Source organism: Phallusia mammillata, chromosome 8 (genome assembly GCF_965637545.1).
Source record: "Phallusia mammillata chromosome 8, kaPhaMamm4.hap1.1, whole genome shotgun sequence".
NCBI classification, from domain to species: domain Eukaryota; kingdom Metazoa; phylum Chordata; class Ascidiacea; order Phlebobranchia; family Ascidiidae; genus Phallusia; species Phallusia mammillata.
This window is the reverse complement of record NC_137259.1, coordinates 18,504,673-18,526,488: the sequence shown is the minus strand read 5'-3', so window position 1 is coordinate 18,526,488 and position 21,816 is coordinate 18,504,673. Positions and strand designations below refer to the sequence as shown.

At 36.3% G+C, this 21,816-nt stretch overlaps 2 protein-coding genes across 2 annotated transcripts; both read right to left on the bottom strand.

Moving 5' to 3' along the window:
- Positions 1–184: 184 nt before the first annotated feature.
- On the bottom strand, positions 185–18,607 carry LOC145204841 (uncharacterized). The gene is made up of 33 exons (XM_080077438.1): positions 18,494–18,607; positions 17,012–17,188; positions 16,439–16,709; positions 15,864–16,033; positions 15,374–15,484; positions 14,934–15,113; positions 14,350–14,529; positions 13,938–14,048; positions 13,497–13,676; positions 12,455–12,631; positions 11,401–11,880; positions 10,916–11,323; positions 10,341–10,448; positions 9,206–9,388; positions 8,896–9,078; positions 8,581–8,688; positions 8,034–8,153; positions 7,421–7,579; positions 6,441–6,590; positions 6,169–6,285; positions 5,848–6,036; positions 5,488–5,595; positions 5,031–5,162; positions 4,629–4,745; positions 4,183–4,371; positions 3,894–4,001; positions 3,537–3,722; positions 3,018–3,134; positions 2,620–2,808; positions 1,953–2,060; positions 1,639–1,821; positions 995–1,198; positions 185–474 (listed from the first exon to the last, which is right to left on the bottom strand). Exons 1-33 carry the CDS (start codon positions 18,585–18,587, stop codon positions 296–298), a joined length of 5,676 nt encoding a protein of 1,891 aa, XP_079933564.1. The 5' UTR covers positions 18,588–18,607; the 3' UTR covers positions 185–295.
- Positions 18,608–18,746: 139 nt separating this feature from the next.
- Positions 18,747–20,435, bottom strand: LOC145205611 (protein lev-9-like). Its single transcript, XM_080078344.1, has 3 exons — positions 20,210–20,435; positions 19,647–19,745; positions 18,747–18,937 (listed from the first exon to the last, which is right to left on the bottom strand). The coding sequence occupies exons 1-3, from the start codon at positions 20,433–20,435 to the stop codon at positions 18,747–18,749; spliced, it is 516 nt and encodes a 171-aa protein (XP_079934470.1).
- Positions 20,436–21,816: the final 1,381 nt, after the last annotated feature.

The window sequence follows — 21,816 nt, the reverse complement described above, 5'->3', positions numbered from 1 at the left end:
ACATATTTAGGGGCAAGAAAAACTGCGGTTTAAAGGATTCTATTGTTGTTGCTTATTCATTTCTTAATTGGTTGCATCTTATATTTCCAAACAGCCTGCAGTCCTCTATCCTAGACCTTATGCAGCGGTAAAACATTTCCTCGAACTCTGTGTTCTTTACTGTCAAACACAACACACCAGCAAACACCAGGTACATTAAACCATGATAATAGTCCACAAAATTTTTACATGGAATTAAACAAACAGTTTAATGACAATTGAAAACACGTTCAATCGTTACTCCAAAATTTTTTGCTCATTTGCATTGGTTTGGTTCCCATCTTGGTCCTTCAACACATTCAACTGTGAGAATAGATGGTGGATTGGCACAGGTAGCATTTAACCGCTGCCCGATTGGATATTTTACTTCTGGTGACGCTTCGTTAATGGTGATATTCGAGTGTAGTTGCCAGGCGTAGCAACCAGCTATCTCCTCTGATGAAATAATACATAAAAGAGTTGAAAATCCATGTAACATTCACTGAAAATGCGACAAGATGGCCGAGTGGTTAACGCAATATCACAAGGTTCACACGGTTGTGGGTTCCAAACCTGTCCCGACCAGTTGCTTCCCTGGGCAAGAAACTTAAGCGGCAACCCAGTGGTTCTTGATGGGTTAGAAATAATTTAAAATACACCAACGAGGCAGGCAGCTCGTCGACGGACTCATTGTTAGTCCATCAGACCACCGAGGATAAACAAAAATGAAACGAACGGTTGTAACAACTTTGCCCAATAACGTGGGATAAACACAGTCGGAGTGGTAAGCAATTCCAACCCAGACTACAAAGACCAAGTTAGATCGGAAAGCTAAATGAAGCAGTTTTACTGACTTACAACTTTGTGACTAGCACATTTGAAGGGTCACAATGAGTTTAGATAAGACCCAAAGCTCCACCTACGATTTGCAGTTAAGCCTTTTCTCCAACAAGATTTTAAAAGTAACATTTATTACCTTCACATGCTGGTGGGTTCCGATCCCATTTCAAGTTATTGTTGCAATTTAATAGTCCAAACCCATCTAATTCAAATCCCTCATCACATGAGAATGTAACAGCAGACGTCACATTAGGATAATCATAACTTCTTACTATGCTACCATTTTGCGGAGCAGTCAATTCCTTACATTGTGTAGCATTTTCAGGCTCTTGGAGTGCAACTGTTTGGAAACAAGCACTAAGGGTTAAAATAGAATGTAATGTTTGGTGATTTTTTGGCAACTGGGTCCCTGCAACAGGCTGCCTCTGTTCACAATATATGCATGCCCTTAAATATTAAAGGTTTGGATATTTATACAAAAAAACAATAATCCTAAGAAATCGGCGTTTGCATTGTTTGGATTCAAATACTAAGGGTTGAAGTGAAATGTAAAAAGCACGGTTTGGCACAATCCGTTGTTCCTACATGGAAAACTTAGGCAGTGATCAAAAACTGAAGTGTTACATTTGTTTTTAAATATTCAGTGACAATGACTAAGAAAATACAAACAAGGTCACTATTTTAACATAATGATACAACAGACAAAAAAGATTTGGATTTTTCTTCAGCTTTTTATCTGTGTAGATTACAAAGTTTTGTAGTTAAAACCTAATACCGTACCACATGTTGGTAACTTTGCTGGACTCCATTTCAAATTTTCCAGGCAAACACTTACAGCGGAACCAACCAATTCAAATTCATCATCACATGAAAATATTGCATAAGAATTCACTCTTGGATAGTATTTACTTTTTAGAAAAGCACCATTTTCTGGAGCAGCAATGCTCTTGCATCGGTTTAATTCTGTCAAACAAATGTGTATGTTCATTGCCTTTCACAATCTTGGTGAAATAACCTCAACATTTAGTAAAAATTTATCCAGATTAAGAGTTATTTTGTATGATATTTGTACACCACAAAATGCTTAGACTTACTAAACTGACAATTAACTCCATAATAGGATTCCTTGCAAAAACATTTGTAACCAGAAGAAGTGCTGTGACATACTCCACCATTTAGACATGGATTACTCTGGCATTCTCCTGCAAAATGCATTATTGAATTGCATCAAACCAATTAATTGTTTTTCCCACAATGCCTTTCACACTAGATAAGCTGTAGACAGTGCACATTGTTGCGCCTCATAAGGTCTCATCAGAGCAGCTGGTCTCTACAGCTTATGATTTATGACTCAATGCTCATATATTGATATTGTCACACTGATCCGAAATCACTTAGTTTCCCAAACAGTTATTTTGGCATTGGAAACCAGTTGTTGTGTCGTTAATGCTCTGTTGTGGTCAAACATGTTGGTGAGGCATGGCTTTTCAACTTGTTGCTCCCAACATACTGGAGTTCCATACGGGACAACATTTGCTCATACAGTCGATCTCTTGTTGCAAGCTGCACTGATGAGCCATTGTAGGTCAAAACAGTGTGCACAGTCTGCAGCTTATCATGCATTGACTCAATACTCTCATGTAGACTTACACACAAACGTGTGTAAAAGATCACACGGACACAAATGAGTCCAGTTTGTGTCTTCAAGGCATTTAGAAAGACCAAAAGTCTTAACAAACATGAAAACTTTTTTACTCTCACCAACTTCCAGTCTCACTGTTTCCCAGCCACCCGGTGTGCAAGTAAGTTTCATTCGATTGCGAATACTTCCATCCGAGAAAAGCAACTGATAAATCACCTCTTCGTTGATCAGAAAACGAGTTTTGTTTTCTGCTTCCAAAGGACTCTCAAGAACAGAAGATTCCATCTTCCAAGCAGGGCAAGCCGTGTCTACACAAAATAATTAATCTAGCCAAAAACGTTCGAAGCAATTCAATCTGTTGGCGCCCACTTAAGTTTCAAAAAATACCAAAAAATTGCCGACATACACAGGTTATTTTTTAGTTAAGATTTCCTAAACAGATATACAACGTTCTTGCCAGTGTTGTTGAAGGTGAATATGTTTTCATTTGTTCTGTATTTAATGTAAATAACCTCACCATTTTCACAGTTTTTTCCAACATAACCATCCAAACAATTGCATTCATATTCACTTCCACTGACAACGCAAGAGCCTCCATTTCTGCAAGGATCCGTGGAGCAAGGGTCTCTCTTAACTGAATAATAAAAAAACATTGCCTTTTTGTTGGGGTTTTTGTTGGTTAAGTCTTTTTGGTGATCAAATTGAGCATTTCAGTGGCAACGATAGTTTTAGCTTGGCTTCTTAAAATGGCTACACTAGCCAATACGGCCTATATCCTGTCCCCAGCTGCACTGATGTGAAATATTCTTCAATGAAATGTCCATTTGCATATACTAACAACAATATCAAAAAACTGAAAGTGTATAAACCTACATAAAGAGCCGAAAACCTTAGATAAAATATACATTCTGTACAAACATTGTGTTTACCAGTTGATTTTGTTTGGTCTAGGTTTTTGGGTTACTAATTACTTGGCATATTGATTTGCTTTGTGTTCTTTCAAACAATTAGCAGCACTGTATACAACTCTTGGTACCTTTGCATGTTGGTGACTGTGCTGGTCTCCATTTTAAGTTTTCTCGGCAAATACTTATTGCAGGTCCAACAAGTCTAAATCCCTCATCGCATGAGAATATAACAGAAGAACTCACATTAGGATAGTTTACAGTTTTTAAAAGAGCACCATTGGCTGGAGCAGACATGTCCTTGCATTGGGCTACCTCTGTTACAAAAAAAAACATGTATGTGTATTACATATTGTAGTCTTAGTTCATAAACCAAAAAATATATACAAACAGATAATAAAAATCCCAGCACAGTTTTTGTTGGAGTTGGGTTTTTGAAATGAAATTTTTTTGTTAGGTGTTTTACACCACAAAAAGTTTAGACTTACTAAACTGACAATTTTCTCCATAATAGTTTTGCTTGCAAGAACATCTGTACCCAGAGGAAGTGCTTTGACATACTCCACCATTCAGACATGGATTTCTTTGACATCCTCCTGCAAAATATGTTTGTTGGATAGCAATAAACCAATTCAATAGTTTTTCTTCAAATGGCTTTCATAAAAAAGTGTCAAATTTTGTGGTCAATCTTATTTGTCAATAATGTGCATACATATCAGTCTAAATTCTTCTGTAGGTTGCAGACTTAATGAACAGAAAAGTGCCAAACTTACTCACCAACTTCCAGTCTCACTGTTTCCCAGCCACCCAGTGTGCAAGTAAGTTTGATTCGATTTCGAATACTTCCATCGGAGAAAAGCAACTGATAAATCACCTCTTCATTGATCAGAAAACGAGTTTTGTTTTCCGCTTCCAGTGGACTCTCAAGAACAGAAGATGCCAACTTCCAAGCAGGACAAGCTGTGTCTACACAAGTTTAATATTTTTTTACAAACCAGGAAACAATTATATTTTTATCACTGGACACAGACCTGAAGTACTCATGCAAACCTGAGATTATGTCACACTCATTACACAATCAAAGCCTACCCCCCCAAGCATTCACACATGACAAGGCCTTCTACTACTCCAATTAAAACACAATTCTATTAATCAACAATTTCTGAAATAATACACATTTTTGACAATTTTAGTTGTTCTACCTTTGGTATGAATGAACTTACCGTTTTCACAGTTTTTTCCAACATAACCATCCAAACAATTGCATTCATATTCACTTCCACTGATGACACAAGAACCACCGTTTCTGCAAGGATCCGAGTAACAAGGGTCTGTATTAACTGAACGATAATAAAAACTTTTTATTATTGTTAGTTCAAAGTTGGTTGGAAAACATTCATTTACACCAAAACATATTTTTGGTACAACCAAGATGAATTAAAGTGTCCTGTTTGTTGATTGATGGAATTTTAAAAACCTAAAAGACATTGTTTTAAACTGTTTTGAAACAAATACCAAGGGTTAAAGTGGAATACAATATTTGGCGACAATGGTTAAACAAAATGTACAGGCAAAGTTTTAAAACACTAATAAATGTCACAAAATAACAAACAAACACATTATACTATTGCCTGTTCTTGATTCAATTTCACATCTCCTCCCAGTATATCCAATTTCACATGTGCATTGGAAAGTATTTCGCACAGTTTCGCACAATCCGTTGTTTTTACATGGAGAACTTAGGCAGTGGTCAAAAACTGAAATGTTATATTTGTTGGTGAATATTCACAGTGACAAGCACACTTGATTACAATGAAAGTTTCGTAAGAGCCAAACACCAATATTAAGTGATTTCTTTGTAAGTGATTGTTTGATCTTATTGGTTCTGTTGAAGCCTGTCAGTTCTAATGTTTACTTCGAAATGTGTTTTTTATAACACATTCATTTGTGTTTGAGTTGCTCAATAGGAACAAACCAGTGTAACCAAATGTTAACTGGTCACCAGTACAAGTAGAATCTATTCACATAATGGTTACTGTATAAATATTTTGCCTGATTCAATCACAAAATATTTGGACTTACTAATTTCACAATCTTGTCCATAATAGTTGCTCTTGCAAGAACATGCATACCCAGAGGAAGTACTGTGGCATACTCCACCATTCAGACATGGATCACTCTGACATTCTCCTGCAAAAGGTCATTGTTATATAAAATGCATTAAACCAATGTCCTTTTTCTCACAGCAACTTTTATGCAAATATGTTGAAATATGTATAAAGTTTGTACAAATTTAAATGTACAAATATCACTCCAAGTTTTGGGGTCATTGGTGTCTTCAAAAGGTCTGCAACTAAAGAAGGCCAATGTGGTACAATTAAAACTTTTCGTACCCATTTTATGAAGCAAAAGTTTAGTTTCAAAAATGTTATTTATGCTCACCAACTTCCAGTCTCACTGTTTCCCAACCACCCGGTGTGCAAGTAAGTTTGATCCGATTTCGAATACTTCCATCTGAGAAAAGCAACTGATAAATCACCTCTTCGTTGATCAGAAAACGAGTTTTGTTTTCTGCTTCCCGAGGACTCTCAAGAACAGAAGAAGCCAACTTCCGAGCAGGACAAGCCATGTCTACACAAGTTAACAAAACACTTATTCATTTTATTCAACAGTTTCTGAAAACTAAATATGACTTCCAAATTTTGTCAATATTAGCTGCTCCGTCTTTAAAAATTAATCTCACCATTATTGCAATAATCTCACCATTTTCGCAGTTCTTTCCAACATAACCATCCAAACAATTGCATTCATATTCACTTCCACTGACAATACAAGAACCACCATTTCTGCAAGGATCCGAGTAACATGCGTCTCTCTTAACTAAATATTAACAAACCATGTTTAAGCTCAAAGTTGGATGAAAACTCATTTACACTAAAACATATAATTGGTTCAACCAAGATGAAAGAAAATGACTATTGTTAATCTTAACAAACAACTTTCAGCAAAAAGTCAAGAATATTTTACAACATTACCCAAAATGCAAGGTTTCGGATAGCATGCGCTGTTTTCTACTGCATCTCCCTCACAACTATCATCAACGCTACAAGTTCTTGTTCTGCTTCTACTCCCACCAGCTCCACAAGTTACTGAGCATTTAGACCAAGCTGTCCATTGTCTCCATGCTGTGAAATAATTCTAAGGTTTTGAAGTTTTTCAAAATAACAAGAGTCAAGTAAAATCTAAGAAAAAAAAACAAAAAAAATTAGAAACGATAAAATAAATTAGGTTCGGGTATCGGCACAACAAGGGTAAAAAAATGCAAAAAAAAATTATTTGCTTGAATAAAAAAGCAGACAATTTAAGAGAGAATTACCCGTGGTTCTCAAACTTTTTTTGATGTGATGCCTCTGAAAAAGTTTTCTGGACTTGCAACGCACCAGCAAAAAAAGTTAATGAAGAAACTTATTATGAAAGTTGTGTTTATTGATACAATAACAAAAGGCGCGAAACGGAACTATTCTGCGACGCCTTTGAAAAATTTAAACGACGCACCAGGCGTCGCGATGCACAGTTTGAGAACTAGTGGTTTAAACAATAAAACGATAAAGTTTTGGGCAATTACTATTGTTCTGAGTAACAAGTGTGCCAAGTTGGCCAAGTGGTTAGCGCAACCGTCTTGTGATCACAAGGTCAGAGGTTCTAATCCTATCTCGGTAGTTTTTGTTTCCCTGAGCAAGAAACTTAAGTGACGTTGCTCCAACCCAGTGGTTCCCGATGGGTTGAACTAAATTGAAATCACCAACTGCCTAAGTTGAAAAATAAATAAAAAAATAAAAAATGATCAACGGACTTCTAAAAAAACAGACAGCGTGGCGGTGGAATCATTGTGAGCATAACACATTTAGGTGTTGCCAGCCCAACAAGGACAAAAAATCAACAACAAGAGCATGTCTTGTGCATAAAAATCCAAACAAACATGTCCGTTAAGAAAAAAGAATAAACACCATTTCACCTGGGCAAATTGCTGGCCCGCACAACTTGCTCTGTCTGCTGTTGCCTTGACAACCAACAGATCCAACTTCACCTCCAATGCAATTTCTCGTTCTGGAATGTTGGGAATTTGAACCACATGTTGCTGAGCACTGTGACCATTCAGACCAACTACTCCACTCTGTAGACAAAAACATGTGATTCTTTTTTTTTCCGTTTTTAACCCAAGTTGGATGAATGGTTAGTGCAGCTGTTTGTGTTCACAAGGTTGTGGGCTATGATGCTGCCCAGTCACTTGTGCCCAAGAACATTGGTTGAATTGAATTGAAGGCACCAACAAGTCAAAAAAATCAAATTAAAAATGATTTAATAAACTTGCAATAAGAGCAGACAGCTTGATATGGAACAAATCTTTGTGAGCAATCAGTGGTTGACAACCCACGGAAGAAAAAAATAAAACAAACAAACAAACAATCTATCCAGTGGTCACCATACAACAAATCAAATGTTGAATAGTTTTACACTGAATATGTCCAAGAGTAAAAACGCAAATTTAGTTGTTGCTGTTGTTTTTTGCTTCAATTTATTTTTACCATAATCCACATTAGGCCACAAGATAAAAAAATACACTTAACTGATTCTGGAGTCGCAGATTTTACCAGTGAACCCTTCGTTACACACACAGTGATAAGTTCCTCCTCTCACTTCACAAACACCTTCGTCAGAGCAAGGTCTGCTGTCACAGGGATTCACCACTAAAGTAAACAACATCCAGTGACCAAAATGTACACTGGATAATTTCAACTTTGTTTACTCATTATAAATGCCTTTATAACTTCAATAGGCCTGGTAACTTATGTTATCTTAACTTTATCTTAAAAAGCAAAAAATCATGTATTTTTATCAGGCAACAGGACTGGAAAATCAACTGTTTTGCATTAAACGCACAAAAGTATATATTTGTGCATTTCTGAAATCTTTTTCACAGGTGTAAAACACAAAAGTTAAAAAGGAAAAAAATCCTTTTTAGTTTTTCGGACGTTTGCCAAAAAAAATTAATGCTTAGAAGTATTACTTCAGATGTTAGTAATGCTTATAGGAAAATGTTTAGGTTTATATTTGTTGAAAAAAATCATGTAAACATACTTTTTTGCTGGTTAAACAAACATTTCTATTACTAACCATTTTCACAATTCTTTCCATCAAACCCTGGTGTGCATTCACATGAGTATTCCAAACCATTGTTAACACATTTACCTTTGTTTTCACATGGAGAGCTATCACATGGTCCTGAATACAAAGAAAAAAATGTTAACACTTTCATTGATACAGCCTAATTTATTTTGCCAGCAAAGTTACAGCTTAACTGTAATTTATTTTGATGTTTCATTCAAATTAAAGTTACAAAATTCACTCTTTATGTCATTACGTTAAAAACTGGAAAAGGCCTGAAAAGTTGTTAATGTGAAGTCATGCATGTAAAAATGTGCAACATACCAATAGATGTAGTAATCCAACCGTTCAGAGAACATGTTGATTTAATTTTTGACCTCACAGTTCCATCATTGAACAGCAACTCGTATATTACTTCTTCATTCATAAAAAACTTTGCTCTTCCACCAGCATTAGCAGGACTAACAATTCGTGTCGATGTAAGAGTGCGTGGTAAACAAAACCCAGCTAAAGAAATAAAATTATAAAAAAATTGCACATAAAAAAGTACAGACAAAAACAACAGTTGTCCCATAAAAAATGCATAACCACATGTTACTGTGAACCATAACAATAATGAAAACTTTAAACTTACCAAGTTGTATTACTGTCCAGCCATTACTTGTGCAAGTAGATTGAATTCTGTTCCTTAAAGTTCCGTCAGCATACAAAAGCTGATGGACAACAACATCATTAATCCGGAACTTTGTTTTATTTGCAGCATCTGCTGGACTTTCAATCTCAGATAATTGGAGCTCTCGCGGCAAACAAAGTTCCTCTGCAAAAAGTTTCAAATTGCACAAACTTTAATGCAGTGGTCTTAAACTCAAACTTATCGGCGGGCCAAACTAATGTTTTTAAGTCAGTTCAGGGCCGCACTGTTGGAACTTTTGTAACATAAACAAAAATATTATGTGCCTTAAATGTTGTGCAATGTTGAGTTGAGTTTATTTCGCCGGGCAAAATCGTAGCAGCACAGTTGCGCTAAAATATTCACCAGGCCGGAAATAGCTGCGCAACGTTCAGACGTTAAAAAGCGCGACAAAGATGAGGGTACAATTGGTGGAGGGATGGAAGACGCGCTGCAGCTACACCGTTATTATATATAAGCGTTATTTGATGGGGACTCACATTAGAGGGTGAGGTTGGCAAAAAGAGGGTGAGGTTGGCAATGCCATACAGTGACGAAACAATTAGAAAAACTGATGCAACATATGGTATTGCTGATTCTTAGCAGGATGAACCATTTTCATCTTACTATTAATACGTTGCAGTTATTTCTAGCTATTACTAACAATGATTATTTCTGTAATCGGTGGCTAACAGCGTAATCCAGCTGAGTTAAACACGGAAAATTTAAAACTTTTTTCGTTGGCCGCACGAAAACCCTTGGAGGGCCGTATGTTTGAGACCACTGCTTTAATGAGATATTAGTACATTGTGAAGTAAACCATTGAACAATGTTGGACTGACTTTAGTACACTGTTACTATTGGGAGCAGATATGAATTTGGTAATGTACAATAAAAAAATGCTTGCAAAAGAAACCACCATAATTCAAAAACCACTTAACTACAACCCAACAAATTAAAACCACAAACATACCTGTTGGGCATCACAATTGCCACCAACAGGTGAAATTGTTTTGGATACTATTTACCTTTAAAAAGGAATAGCATTGAACCTTATAAACCCACTTTCAGCACATTGATGTTGTGTTAATCCGCTTACCCGTTTGGCAGCGCTTTCCTTGATACCCAGTATGACATCTACATTTAAAATCTGTCCCATTTACTTCACATATTCCATTGTTCTGACAAGGTTTAACAAAGCATGGATCTGTTGAGGATAAAATATCCATTTACCAAAGCAGGTATTTAAGAAAGGCAGAAAATGTAATCCTAGAATTTTTATTTGTTATTATCTAAATTGGAATCCAATCAAATAACATTCTAGAAAACTTTTTTTAGTTTTAACTTTATTTTTTTAACTTCGTTTAACTTAATGTTGGCCGAGCGGTTAGGGCAACCGCCTTGTATTCACAAGGCCACAGGTTCTAAACCTGTTTCACTGAGCAAGAAACTTAAGCAGCATTGCTTCAACCCAGTGGTATCCGATGGGTTGAACTAAATTGAAGTCACCAACTGCCTAAGTCAAAAAAATCAAAGAAAAACTGATCACTGAGCTTGCAATAAAACAGGCAGCTCAAAGCGGACCCATTGTGAGCATAATGCATTCGGGCATTGTCCACCCACCGAGGAGAAAAATGAAACAAACAAGCAAACATTACATATGTTATACAGGACCTGGTTTTTCACATATATAATAAAATAAGTAGCTGCAAGAAAGGTCATTCCATTCCTGGTGTTTCGCAACCATTGTTCCACATTCCTCACCACTCAGGCCATTGTTATTTGGTTCCCCTGGAGACCAATTTGCAAACCCATTATTATTTGAGTTTGTTGGGACTGGTGAACCGTCAAGCCACTGCCAATTTGGAAGATCTTTTCTTGTTAGCCCAATAAAGAACTGATTGTCCAAGCCTGGACTTGCTACCGATAAGTGAAGTTTTTGGACTTCTGTCGCCACCGCGGCCTGGATTTGTTGAGTTTTCAACATGGCAAGGTCGCCACCATTGCTTTGACATCTGCTTCGAGCAGTTTCAAAATTTACCTTGGTGTTGTGGTGCAAAGTATAAATCTTTCCATTGTAATCTACAAAATTGGGCATATTACATTTAATCATTAAAACGTCAACATGGTATAGTTGTGTTTTGTTATGAACAACTTACTGCGAATGCACTCAGGCAAATTACAGTTTTGAGTTTGCGTTCGACCTCCACTGATATCGGCTTCTAGTTTAATACACAGTGTCCCTTTGTTAGGTTGGCATGAGTTTGTATACCCATGATACCAGTTACCGGATCGTCGTGACATATAATAGCAATTGGCGTTTTGAAAAGAAGTCCATTTAAATTCATTAAAACCACTAGAATCATAGTTTTTTCCGTCACCCCACTTCATAACATTGCTGCTTCTGTCCAAACCAAGCCAGAAATAATGTGTTGTAGCTGATCCTAAAATCTCCATTATTTTCTGCTGCATGCCAGAAGACATTATGACTGGAAGTGTGGCTCCTGACTGCCTGCAAGTGGCCAATGCTGCATTGTAACTGGATCCTTGGTTTAAAATCTTGTAACACAATGGTGAGGAATGTTTGAATCCACTTGGACAAGGACCTGTTGGTTGAGTTGGAGTTGTTGTTGTCGCACCTGGATCAAAAATTGTTTATTTGCTTGGTCCAACAATAACATTAATTCAAAACTTTGTTTTAGTCCATAGTTCTGCTCAGTTATGAACAACTTACTGAAAATTCACTAAGACAAGAGACAGTTTTGAGCTCGAGTTTGACACAAAATTGGACATGTGACATTTTACCATTAAAATGTCAACATGGTCTGTGCCATAGACTCTATGGCATGGTTGTATTTTGTTGTAAACAACTTACTGAGAATGCACTCAGGCAAATTACAGTTTTGAGTTTGAGTTCGGCTTCCATGACAATAAACCATTTACAACACAATTGCAATTAACATATTACTTGGTTATCAATTTTGGTCAACATTTATAATATACAAAAGAGCAGATTGTAAGCACACAAGTTTATTTGTCAGCAAAATCACAATCAGACAGTTTGAACCAAAGGCATTATTCCATTATTCCCCTATTTTCACTATTTAACCTAATTGTACATGGAATGTTTCTGGGCAGCTAAATCAAGGCAGAAGACATTTCTTTCACTTGCAAGTATTTTAAATTTATTGCTACAAACAAACCGCCTTTTACTTTGGCAAATGGGCTGTAGAGATGACCATTTTCCATTGGCCTGACATGTTGATTGTGTTCGCCACATAAGTACTGCATCAGCGCTGCACGAATATCTCAATGTGTCTCCTTTTGCATAGTTTGTTTTGACTGGCTGCCATTCAAGATAAGTCGTTTGAACTGGCTTAGGACAAGTCACTGAAATAAATGTAGTAGTACAAAAACAAAGTTTTACTTCTAGTAATATCATGTACTGCAAAAACGATTTGGTGTAGATCAAACTATATCATTAAAAAAACTTGTATATGACAAGTATTTACATTAAAATAAATACAAATTAACCTATTTTAAATGGAACAAAAAAGCTGAATAAGCTGAAAAAACAAATTTGAACGCCATTGCTATGTTATCAGTTGAATAATAGTGCACCATGCCTATTGAAGGCATTATACTAAATCAGCCAGTCACCAAGCATTACCACATATGGCACAGGCCAAAAAATATAGCTGGTGTGGGATTTAAACCCATGACAGGAGCCTTCTCTGGGATTTGCTACACAGGCTCAGTGGTGAACCCGTCAAAAGTCAAATTAGAAGCACCAGTGCTTGCCTTTTATGCTGCACATGTCAGCTTTGTAGTAGGGGATCGCAAGTTCGATCCTTCATCAGTTACAATTCACATAAATTCAGTTGATCACTGGTCTGCATCATGGGCGCCGCAACATAGGGGCAAGAGGGGCTTGCCCCCCCACCCCCTACCCCCCTTTGGAATTTCAGTGTACCTCAATTTAACATATTTAGCAGCAAACCTAATTAAATTGGCAGCGTGGGGATTTGTGACATCACTCAATGCTTTAACTTTCAGCCAACTCAATTGTGAAGTACACAATTTATGCTTGGTGCGGTAAAGTATCAGCCAAAATTTGCCCCCTCTTGCAAAATTTTCTGACGGCGCCCATGGTCTGCATAGATGCTTCAGGGCTGATCCCAGTTTAGAATGCAAATCTTACCAGTTAAAATTATTATAAATTCTACAGTTTTTTAAACACAATTTCTGAACTTACCATTACAAGTTGGTGAAGGTTTTGACCATCTTGTTGTCCATAAACAAGTTGCAACTGTTGCACCAGATAATAAATAACCATCCTTGCAAGAATATCTGATATTTAAACCAATGTTGATTCGTTCTTTTGCTGGTGAAACTGAACCATGTAATGGAGCAGATGGCACAAGACATGACTTTACTGTGGAAAAATGCAGTTGTCAGTTAAACTTGAAAATGTGTTCTAATTCATCAATTTTTTGTTGGTTTGTTACATCAATATTTAATTTTTTCTACGTTTTCGCAACTACGAACAAAAAAGTTTTCAACAAAGCAGAAAAAGTAGTTGACCTGAAAAAAACAGTCTCACAAATAAACTAATTCTTTGTGAAAAATTGTAGCATGTTGCGCTCCCTTATGTACCTAAAATAAATACTAAACACATTAACTTAGTCTAACTCACATGCTTCACAGCGTCTCCCATAATATCGCTGAGGACAAATGCACCTGAATCCTCCGATAAGATTCAAACAAGTTCCTTGGTTTTGGCACGGATTAATTGCACAATCATCAACTGAAAACAATTTTGGTTTAAACTTGTTGTTATTACAGAAAGCTTTTTGAAAATAGTTAAAATAAAACAATTTTTTTTGTTTAGATTGATCGCACAAACTGTTTTTAATGTTGACAAAAAATTACAATTTACATTTTCAGAACATCAAGTGTTTAATATACTTTTTCCTTATGTGAACAATTGAAGGTTGCCTAAACAAATCTGAGGTTTTAAAACAAAATACATGACTTTTGATGAAAAAAAATTTGGTAAAATATTATCATAATTTTGATTACTTCTAACATAAAGAAAACAAACTAACTGCTCTTGCAAGTGGGTTGTGAAGCTGACCATTTCCCATTGGCCTGACATGTAGCCTGTGTTGATCCAACCACTCTGAATCCCTGTCTGCACGAGTATCTCACTCTGTTCCCTTTCACATAGTTTGTTTTAACTGGACTCACAAAGAGGTTTGATCTTTGCACTGGTTTTGGACAAGTTACTAGGAAAAAACAAACAGCGGTAAAATCAAATTTGGACGTGGTGGTAATGTATAATTTTCTGGTTAAAAAACAACAAACTTCTTCAGAAAAAAAATTTATCTTCAAGTTATTTGGTAAATGCCAACTAAACATTACAAAGTACAATTCAATTCGCTTTCATTAGCTTTAACACACCAAAAATAACACATAGTAAAAGTTAGTAATATTTGCATCAATGTATCTTTAATAAAAAGCGATTGCTACAAGCCCTAATGTATAAACAGGCATTGATCGTCCAACAGTTTTATTACAAACAATTAATGTTTCGACGTCCCATACCAGAAGTCTTTATCAGGAAAGAGCATTACTTGGTATTTGTTCCACATTGTCATGTTACTGGATAAAACCCGATTTTTAAACTTACCAATGCAAGTTGGTGAAGGTTTTGACCATCTTGTTGTCCATAAACAAGTTGCAACTGTTGCACCAGATAATAAATAACCATGGTTGCAAGAATATCTGATACTTAAACCAACATTGATTCGCTGCTTGGCTGTTGAAACTGAACCATGTAATGGAGCAGATGGCACAAGACATGACTTTACTGAGGAAAATGCAGTTGTTAGTTAAACTTGAAAATGTCTTCAAGTTTGTTAATTTTTTTGTTGGTTTGTAAAATATTAAGTTTTTTTAATATATTTCAGCAGCTAAGACCAAACAAGTTTACATAAAAGCAGAAAAAGCAGCCAACCCGACAGAAAACAGTTTAACAAATAAACTAATTCTTTGTGAAAAATTGTTGCATGTTGCACTCCCTTATGTACATAAATTAAGTACTGAACAAACTAACTTAGTCTAACTCACATGCTTCACAGCGTCTCCCATAATATCGCTGAGGACAAATGCACCTGAATCCTCCGATAAGATTCAAACAAGTTCCTTGGTTTTGGCACGGATTAATTGCACAATCATCAACTGAAAACAATTTTGGTTTAAACTTGTTGTTAATACAGAGTTAAAAGGTTTTCAAAAAAATTTAAAATAAAACATTTTTTTGTTTAGATTGGTCAAGTAAACTGTTTTAGTATTGATAAAAAATTAAAATTTACATTTTCAAAACAGCAATAGTTCATTTAATATTTTTTTTGTTATGTGAACAATTAAGGGTTGCCTAAATAAATCTGGAGTTTTAAAACAAAATACATGACTTTTGATGAAAAAAAATTTGGTAAAATATTATCATAATTTTGATTACTTCTAACATAAACTTCAAAATTGATAAAATTAGGAAAGAATGCTTCAGACAATTCTGTTTTTTGCATTGAACCCGAATCATCTGAAAGCAACAGCTTACCACATTCATTTTCTGGTGCAACTTCAATGTCATCCAGATCAACTTCAGCAGACCTTGATGCCACAAATTGTATGGCGGGTGACGAGGCACTGACATGTATGACAATGTCTGTACTAAGCCATATTTTTGGGATGCCAGTTGGAGTACGGGGAAGTTTCCAAATTAATGTCCTGCAAAAACAAAAAGCTAAAAAAGTCTGTTCTCATACAAAGTGGCAAATAACAGAAAACATGACTTGATGACCAATGTTTATTTTGCTGTCCTTAAATAACCTTAAATTATAGGTATCAAAGGGTCAGATAAAAACATCACTATATATATCTAAAAAGTAAATTTAATTTCAACCAAATCATATGTTTGTAATGCATTATACCATTCACTATTTTGTGTAACTAGAGGCATTAAAGTAAAACATAAATTTTTTTGGTCAGCATCCTGCAGTTAATAAAGCATTTTATTTAAAAAACAATCCGCTTTTGTCTAAAATACCAACCTTAATAATGACACAAGTGTCTTACCATTTTTATTGTTTTATTTGTTAAAATGACAGTTGAAAAAAAAAACAATTAATTTACCCTCGTTTATGTTTCACTTGAAAATCTTCTGTTCTGCTCGAAGCTTTCACCAAATATCTGAACTTGAGGCAGTGTTGTTGCCGTGACGACAACAATGGGGATTCCAATACAGCATTCGCGGAAGCAGAAGATGCAGGAAAAGTCACTCTTGCTACGTAACCTATTGCTCCAGTAGCAACATTGTCCGAGGATGTCCGCACCCAGTATGAATTAGGACTCACAAACCCACAAAGTGGTTGGTTGAAATCTTCAAAGTTGCAATCTTTGTTGACTGGAAAACAAAATTAAAATAGCGATGCTCTGTGCAGTTAAAAAAACAAACAATTTAACCATTGCCAATTTTGCACATTTTTTTTAAATTCCACTTTAGCTTCTGAATACCAGTCAAAAAAATACAATTTCAATAGCCCCAGAGGTTCCCCCTACAAACCATAGGAAGATAAACAAAATTCACTGACTAAATTAGTGTACAATGTCTGCAGCTTACTTATTGTTGTATCAGCTTATTGCTTTGGGTGAACTCCACTTGTAATTATGTCAGGTCGATTAATTCACATTTGTTTGTTTTTTTACCTACGCAGGTTGGCACTTCCCCCCATGTCGCATTCTCGTTGCACCTCGCTTTGGAATTCCCGCTAATCTTGTAGCCTTGTTGGCAGTTGTAGGTGATTTGAGTGTTGTATGTGAAATCTGATTGGCTGCTGTCAACAGAACCAAGATCTGGAGATTCTGGTGCAGGGCATCGTACAACTAAATAGAAGTAAATTAAACATTAAATGTGAAAATATATTATTTCTATAGCCGGTGTACACAAGGTAAATGTTTGAAAAAATAAGAATATGATACACAATTCATGGTTGTAAAGATTGTGATGACAAACAAACAAGCCAATATATTAGTATGGAAAATGATGAAAGTATAATTGTGGCTTTCACAGGCACACCAAAAATAATACATAAAAGTTAGTAATAATTGCATCAATATTTCTTTAATTAAAAGCTATTGCCGGGCATATTGCATTAATGAGTTTTATTACTCTCCAGCAGTTTTATTACAAATAATCGATGTTTCAACATCCCATACAAGACGTACAAGACTTCATCAGAAACGAATGATGCTTGGTATTTGTTTCACATTGTCATGTTACAAGATAAAACCTGATACTGAAACTTACAAAGACAAGTTGGTGAAGGTTTTGACAATCTTGTTGTCGATAAACAAGTTGCAACTGTTGCACCAGATAATAAATAACCATTGTTGCAAGAATATCTGATACTTAAACCAACATTAAGTGGTTGTTTGGCTGGTGAAATTGAACCATGTAATGGAGCAGATGGAACAAGACATGACTTTACTGGGGAAAATGCAGTTGTTAGTTAAACTTGAAAATGTGTTCTAGTTTGTCAATTTTTTAGTTCGTTTGTTACATATTCAAGTTTTTCCTGAACCTAAGTTGCAAGTTGACCTGTTAACATTGTCTAAGGAGAAAACACTTTCAGAATTCAATCTACAAAACATTTACAGCAGTGCTGAACATTTAACCTGGCATAGCTACTCAAAAAAAAAAAAAAAGACAAAAAAGACACAACTGATTAATCGTGTTGCAAAATATCACTTCATTATGCTAACTAGCACACACTAATTAATGTTTTCATGCAAACATCTTCCTTCGCATGTTTCACATTACTCTCTGTTTGATCATTGAAGGCAAAACACACCCAAAGTCTCAAACCCTTAAGGATTTTTGGCACAGATTTTTTGCACACAGTTACTCTTATAAAATGTGCAGAATAATACCAATGCCCAGATACATTAAGTACATGACAGTAATTGGGATTAGGAAATCTTTAAAACCAATTTTTTGACAAATTTGCTACCTAACATTTTAAAGGTGTCTCAACATACAACGCCAAAAAGACCATATTACCCACTAACTACATTAACATTTGTTCATTCAGCCATACTTCAATTTTTACATCTAATTTCAACATTTATTGTTTTATGAAAAGGTAAAAATAACAAACCAGTCTGTAGCATAAAAAATTTGCTACTTACTTTTACACCTAGGGAAATTCCCGGTCCATTGTCCTTGGACGGCACAAGTCAGATGATTTTGGCTTCCAATGAAAACAAAACCTTCACAAAACATCACCAGGAACTTACTTTAAATCGCAATGATCAGAAAAAATACCCTTAAACTACCATATCTCAATGACAAACCTTTGGTCTCAAAGAAAAATAAACTAACATACTTACATTAAAACATGGTGTTTACAACTTTTACAAAAAAACTCTTGTATACTGTGTACTAAATACCTTTATTGCAGAAGTAATAAGCTTTAGCCCCGAAATCCTGTCCATCATTTGCCTCAAAGTATCCGTTGTTTAGTTGAGGTGGAACTCCACAATTTACTCTTCTGCATTCAAATCCATCACCAGCCGACGCCCACGACCCGCCCCTTCGACACGTGACCACCGCGGTTCCGACGACGTGATGACCTAAGGCAGTGCTTTTCAACCGGGTGTATGGTACACCCCAGGTTGTACCATAATTTTTAAAGGGTGTACCACTTTGATGGGGTGTACTGGGGTGTACCAGATACAAAACATAACATACCTATGACCAGGTATCACAATAGGCAGGTTTCAGTATTAGAACAGTCTGACTGGAATGTACGATACATGGCACAACATGCATCTCAAGTGTTCATAGATTTTAAGTTACAAAACTCTATTTGTGACATCATAATTTAATATTTCACTTGATAATCGTTGTTAATGGTGGTTCTTTCAGATGTAGAAAGTGAATTATGGATTATGGCTTGTTGTTATTGCGCTCATCATCATTCCTGTTAGGACCACAGATTCAGAGTGTTACAGGGTTGAATAAATTTTTTACTGGGGTGTACAAATTTTGTGTAAACGTTAAAAGGGTGTACCGTTTCAAAAAAGGTTGACAAGCACTGACCTACGGTTAACAGGATGCAAAGACTCATAACCTCAGTTAATCCGGGCCCGTTTGGACCGAAACAAAATTTAGGATTTAGTTTAAGATCCAGATTAACCGATGTTGACTAGTTAAAGCCTTAGCACATGAAAAATCATTTGTACCTTAGGTTTTTAGGCCAAGATCCGGATTAACCGAGCCAGTTTAACCTAGGTTTACTGTAGCCTATTTGCTCTTCGATTTTTGCCTATCCAGACTTACCATAACGACATTTGTAGGTTACAGCATCTCCAGGTTTGTATTCGGACTTGTACTGGTCTGGATCAGCCAATCCCCTGGAAGTTGGAGCGGAACAACCAGCTTCAAAGAAAAATAAAACTTGTTTTTACGGTTAATGGACCGGTATGTCACGCGGTCCTACGGGGCCAGACCAGACCAGTCAATAATTTTATTCGTAAATTAGCGGTTTGTCTGTACATCGAGGTTGAGTTGAGGTTATTTGGCTTGGTGAATGAACACGTTCCTCGCATAGGATCCGGTAAAGTGCCAAATCGGAAGGCTACATTACTATCTAAAATTCCTTTGTTTAGTTCAGCCCATCGGGAATCACTGGGTTTAACGTTAAAACCACTGAAGTTTCTTGCTCAAGGAAACACAAGCGACCGAGACAGGATTGGATCCCACAACCTTGTAATCTCAATGCGGTTTGGGTAACCACGGCCACAGACTTGTTTAGTTATTGCAGCAGACATAAAACACCATCGATGTTTATAAAACATATGAGTGCTTTTAATGACAAAATAAATTTTGTTTGAATTTCTCACCGTAACACGTCGGGGTCTTTCCACTCCACAGTTTGTCGGATCGACACGTTCTTCTATTGGTTCCGTTCAGAAGGTATCCCTCGAAACAAGAATACGTCACCACTTTGCCGTAAGTTCGCGCGTCTCCAGTGATGCGACCAAATTCGGGGGCGACGAGATCAACACACGTTGCGTCTGAGCAAATCAAATGTTGTGGTTTATTTGACCGCACCTCCGAAAGAATCATGATTGATATGTTTAATTAAATCACAAGATTTTAGTTTTTCCACAAAAGTTTGTCAATATTGTATAAAACCATGGAACCAATACTTGATGAGTAAGCTGCAGGCAGTGCTCACTATTTCGACTTCAAAAAGTCTCATCAGTGCAGCTGGTGACAATGCTTAGGTCGTGTTGGCTATTTAGCGACACTGCATCATTAGTGACGGCATTACTTTGGTTCCCTAACAGTTACCATCATGGACCAGTTCTTCTGTAGTTTATGCTTAGTTATGGCATCGAACAGGTTGGTTAGGCATGGCCTTTTAGCTTGTTGCTTCCAACAAACTGGAATGCCGTTGGACAGCTACTCTAGTTCATGCAGCCAATCTTCCGTCAGCAGCTCCAGTTATGAGACCCCATAGGTCGAAACACTGTCTGTCGTTTGTCTATTGTGATGCGGTTTAAAGTGACTTACTTGGGTTGAAACATGACTTTCCGCAAAAATCATCGCACAAACATCGTTTTTTCGGGCCTCTGCAGTCGGCGGTTGTTTTGCACGGTTTCCTACATCTTCTGCCTTCTTCCAATTTTGAACTGACACGTGGGCATTCGATTGAATCTTGACCAAGTACAACTGCACAACAAAACAAAAACGATGCATTAAAAATACGAAATTAATTTCCAACCACAACCAGTGGCAAGCCGATAATGCAAAATAGGTAAAATATAGGACAACAAAACTTAAAACTTTAAAAAATGTTTAACAGCACAGTTAATAACAAACGCCAACGTTTGTGCAAATAACTTACATGAAAAACACAAAAGCGAGAACAAGAACAAGCAATACATCAGCTGGCTTTTAGCCGTGACAGCAATCAAGTTGTTCTAGAGGCACATCTAAAAAGAAAAATCATATCTCCTAAAATTCGGTTTTCTAAACAACTTTTGTTTATCAAGGCACTTATAGCTATGGTTTTAAACTATGCCTTTACCGAACGCTGTCTACATTGCATTATGTCTACTATACAAGACTGCTGCTTTGATACTCTAACTGCCTGCGTGAATTTCTGCAAAAAAGTGTATTTATGCAACATGAACACAAAATGTCAATGCGTGACGATAGTCTTGTCGATTGCCTTAAGCGTTTGTGGACTTCACTTGCAAATAAATGCAACGTTGCCAGTACGGACCGTTTGTGCAAAAAACTTTGCACAGTATGTAGTCGAAGTTACATTTAGTTGCGAAGCAATTATAAATGTTATCACGCAACGCCAAAAACGAAACCGACGATTCTTAACCTGGGGTTACCTATTACCCCAGAAAGATCGTTTGTATTTTTCTGTTTCGTGACGTCATCCTATACTGCGGTGTCAAAGCTTCCCAGTAAAGGAAGAAAACAACGAAAT

Coding starts and splice junctions, on each gene's coding strand:
- LOC145204841 (XM_080077438.1), bottom strand. CDS start 18,587: ATGTTTTGTGAAGGTTTTGTTTTCATTGGAAGCCAAAATCATCTGACT. Junction 11,324..11,400: donor TTTGCCTGAGTGCATTCGCA/GTAAGTTGTTCA, acceptor CCAATTTTGTAG/ATTACAATGGAAAGATTTAT. Junction 6,037..6,168: donor TGGAAAGAACTGCGAAAATG/GTGAGATTATTG, acceptor TAACTTGTGTAG/ACATGGCTTGTCCTGCTCGG.
- LOC145205611 (XM_080078344.1), bottom strand. CDS start 20,435: ATGATTCTTTCGGAGGTGCGGTCAAATAAACCACAACATTTGATTTGC. Junction 19,746..20,209: donor AAAGACCCCGACGTGTTACG/GTGAGAAATTCA, acceptor TTTTCTTTGAAG/CTGGTTGTTCCGCTCCAACT. Junction 18,938..19,646: donor AACCTACAAATGTCGTTATG/GTAAGTCTGGAT, acceptor GCACTGCCTTAG/GTCATCACGTCGTCGGAACC.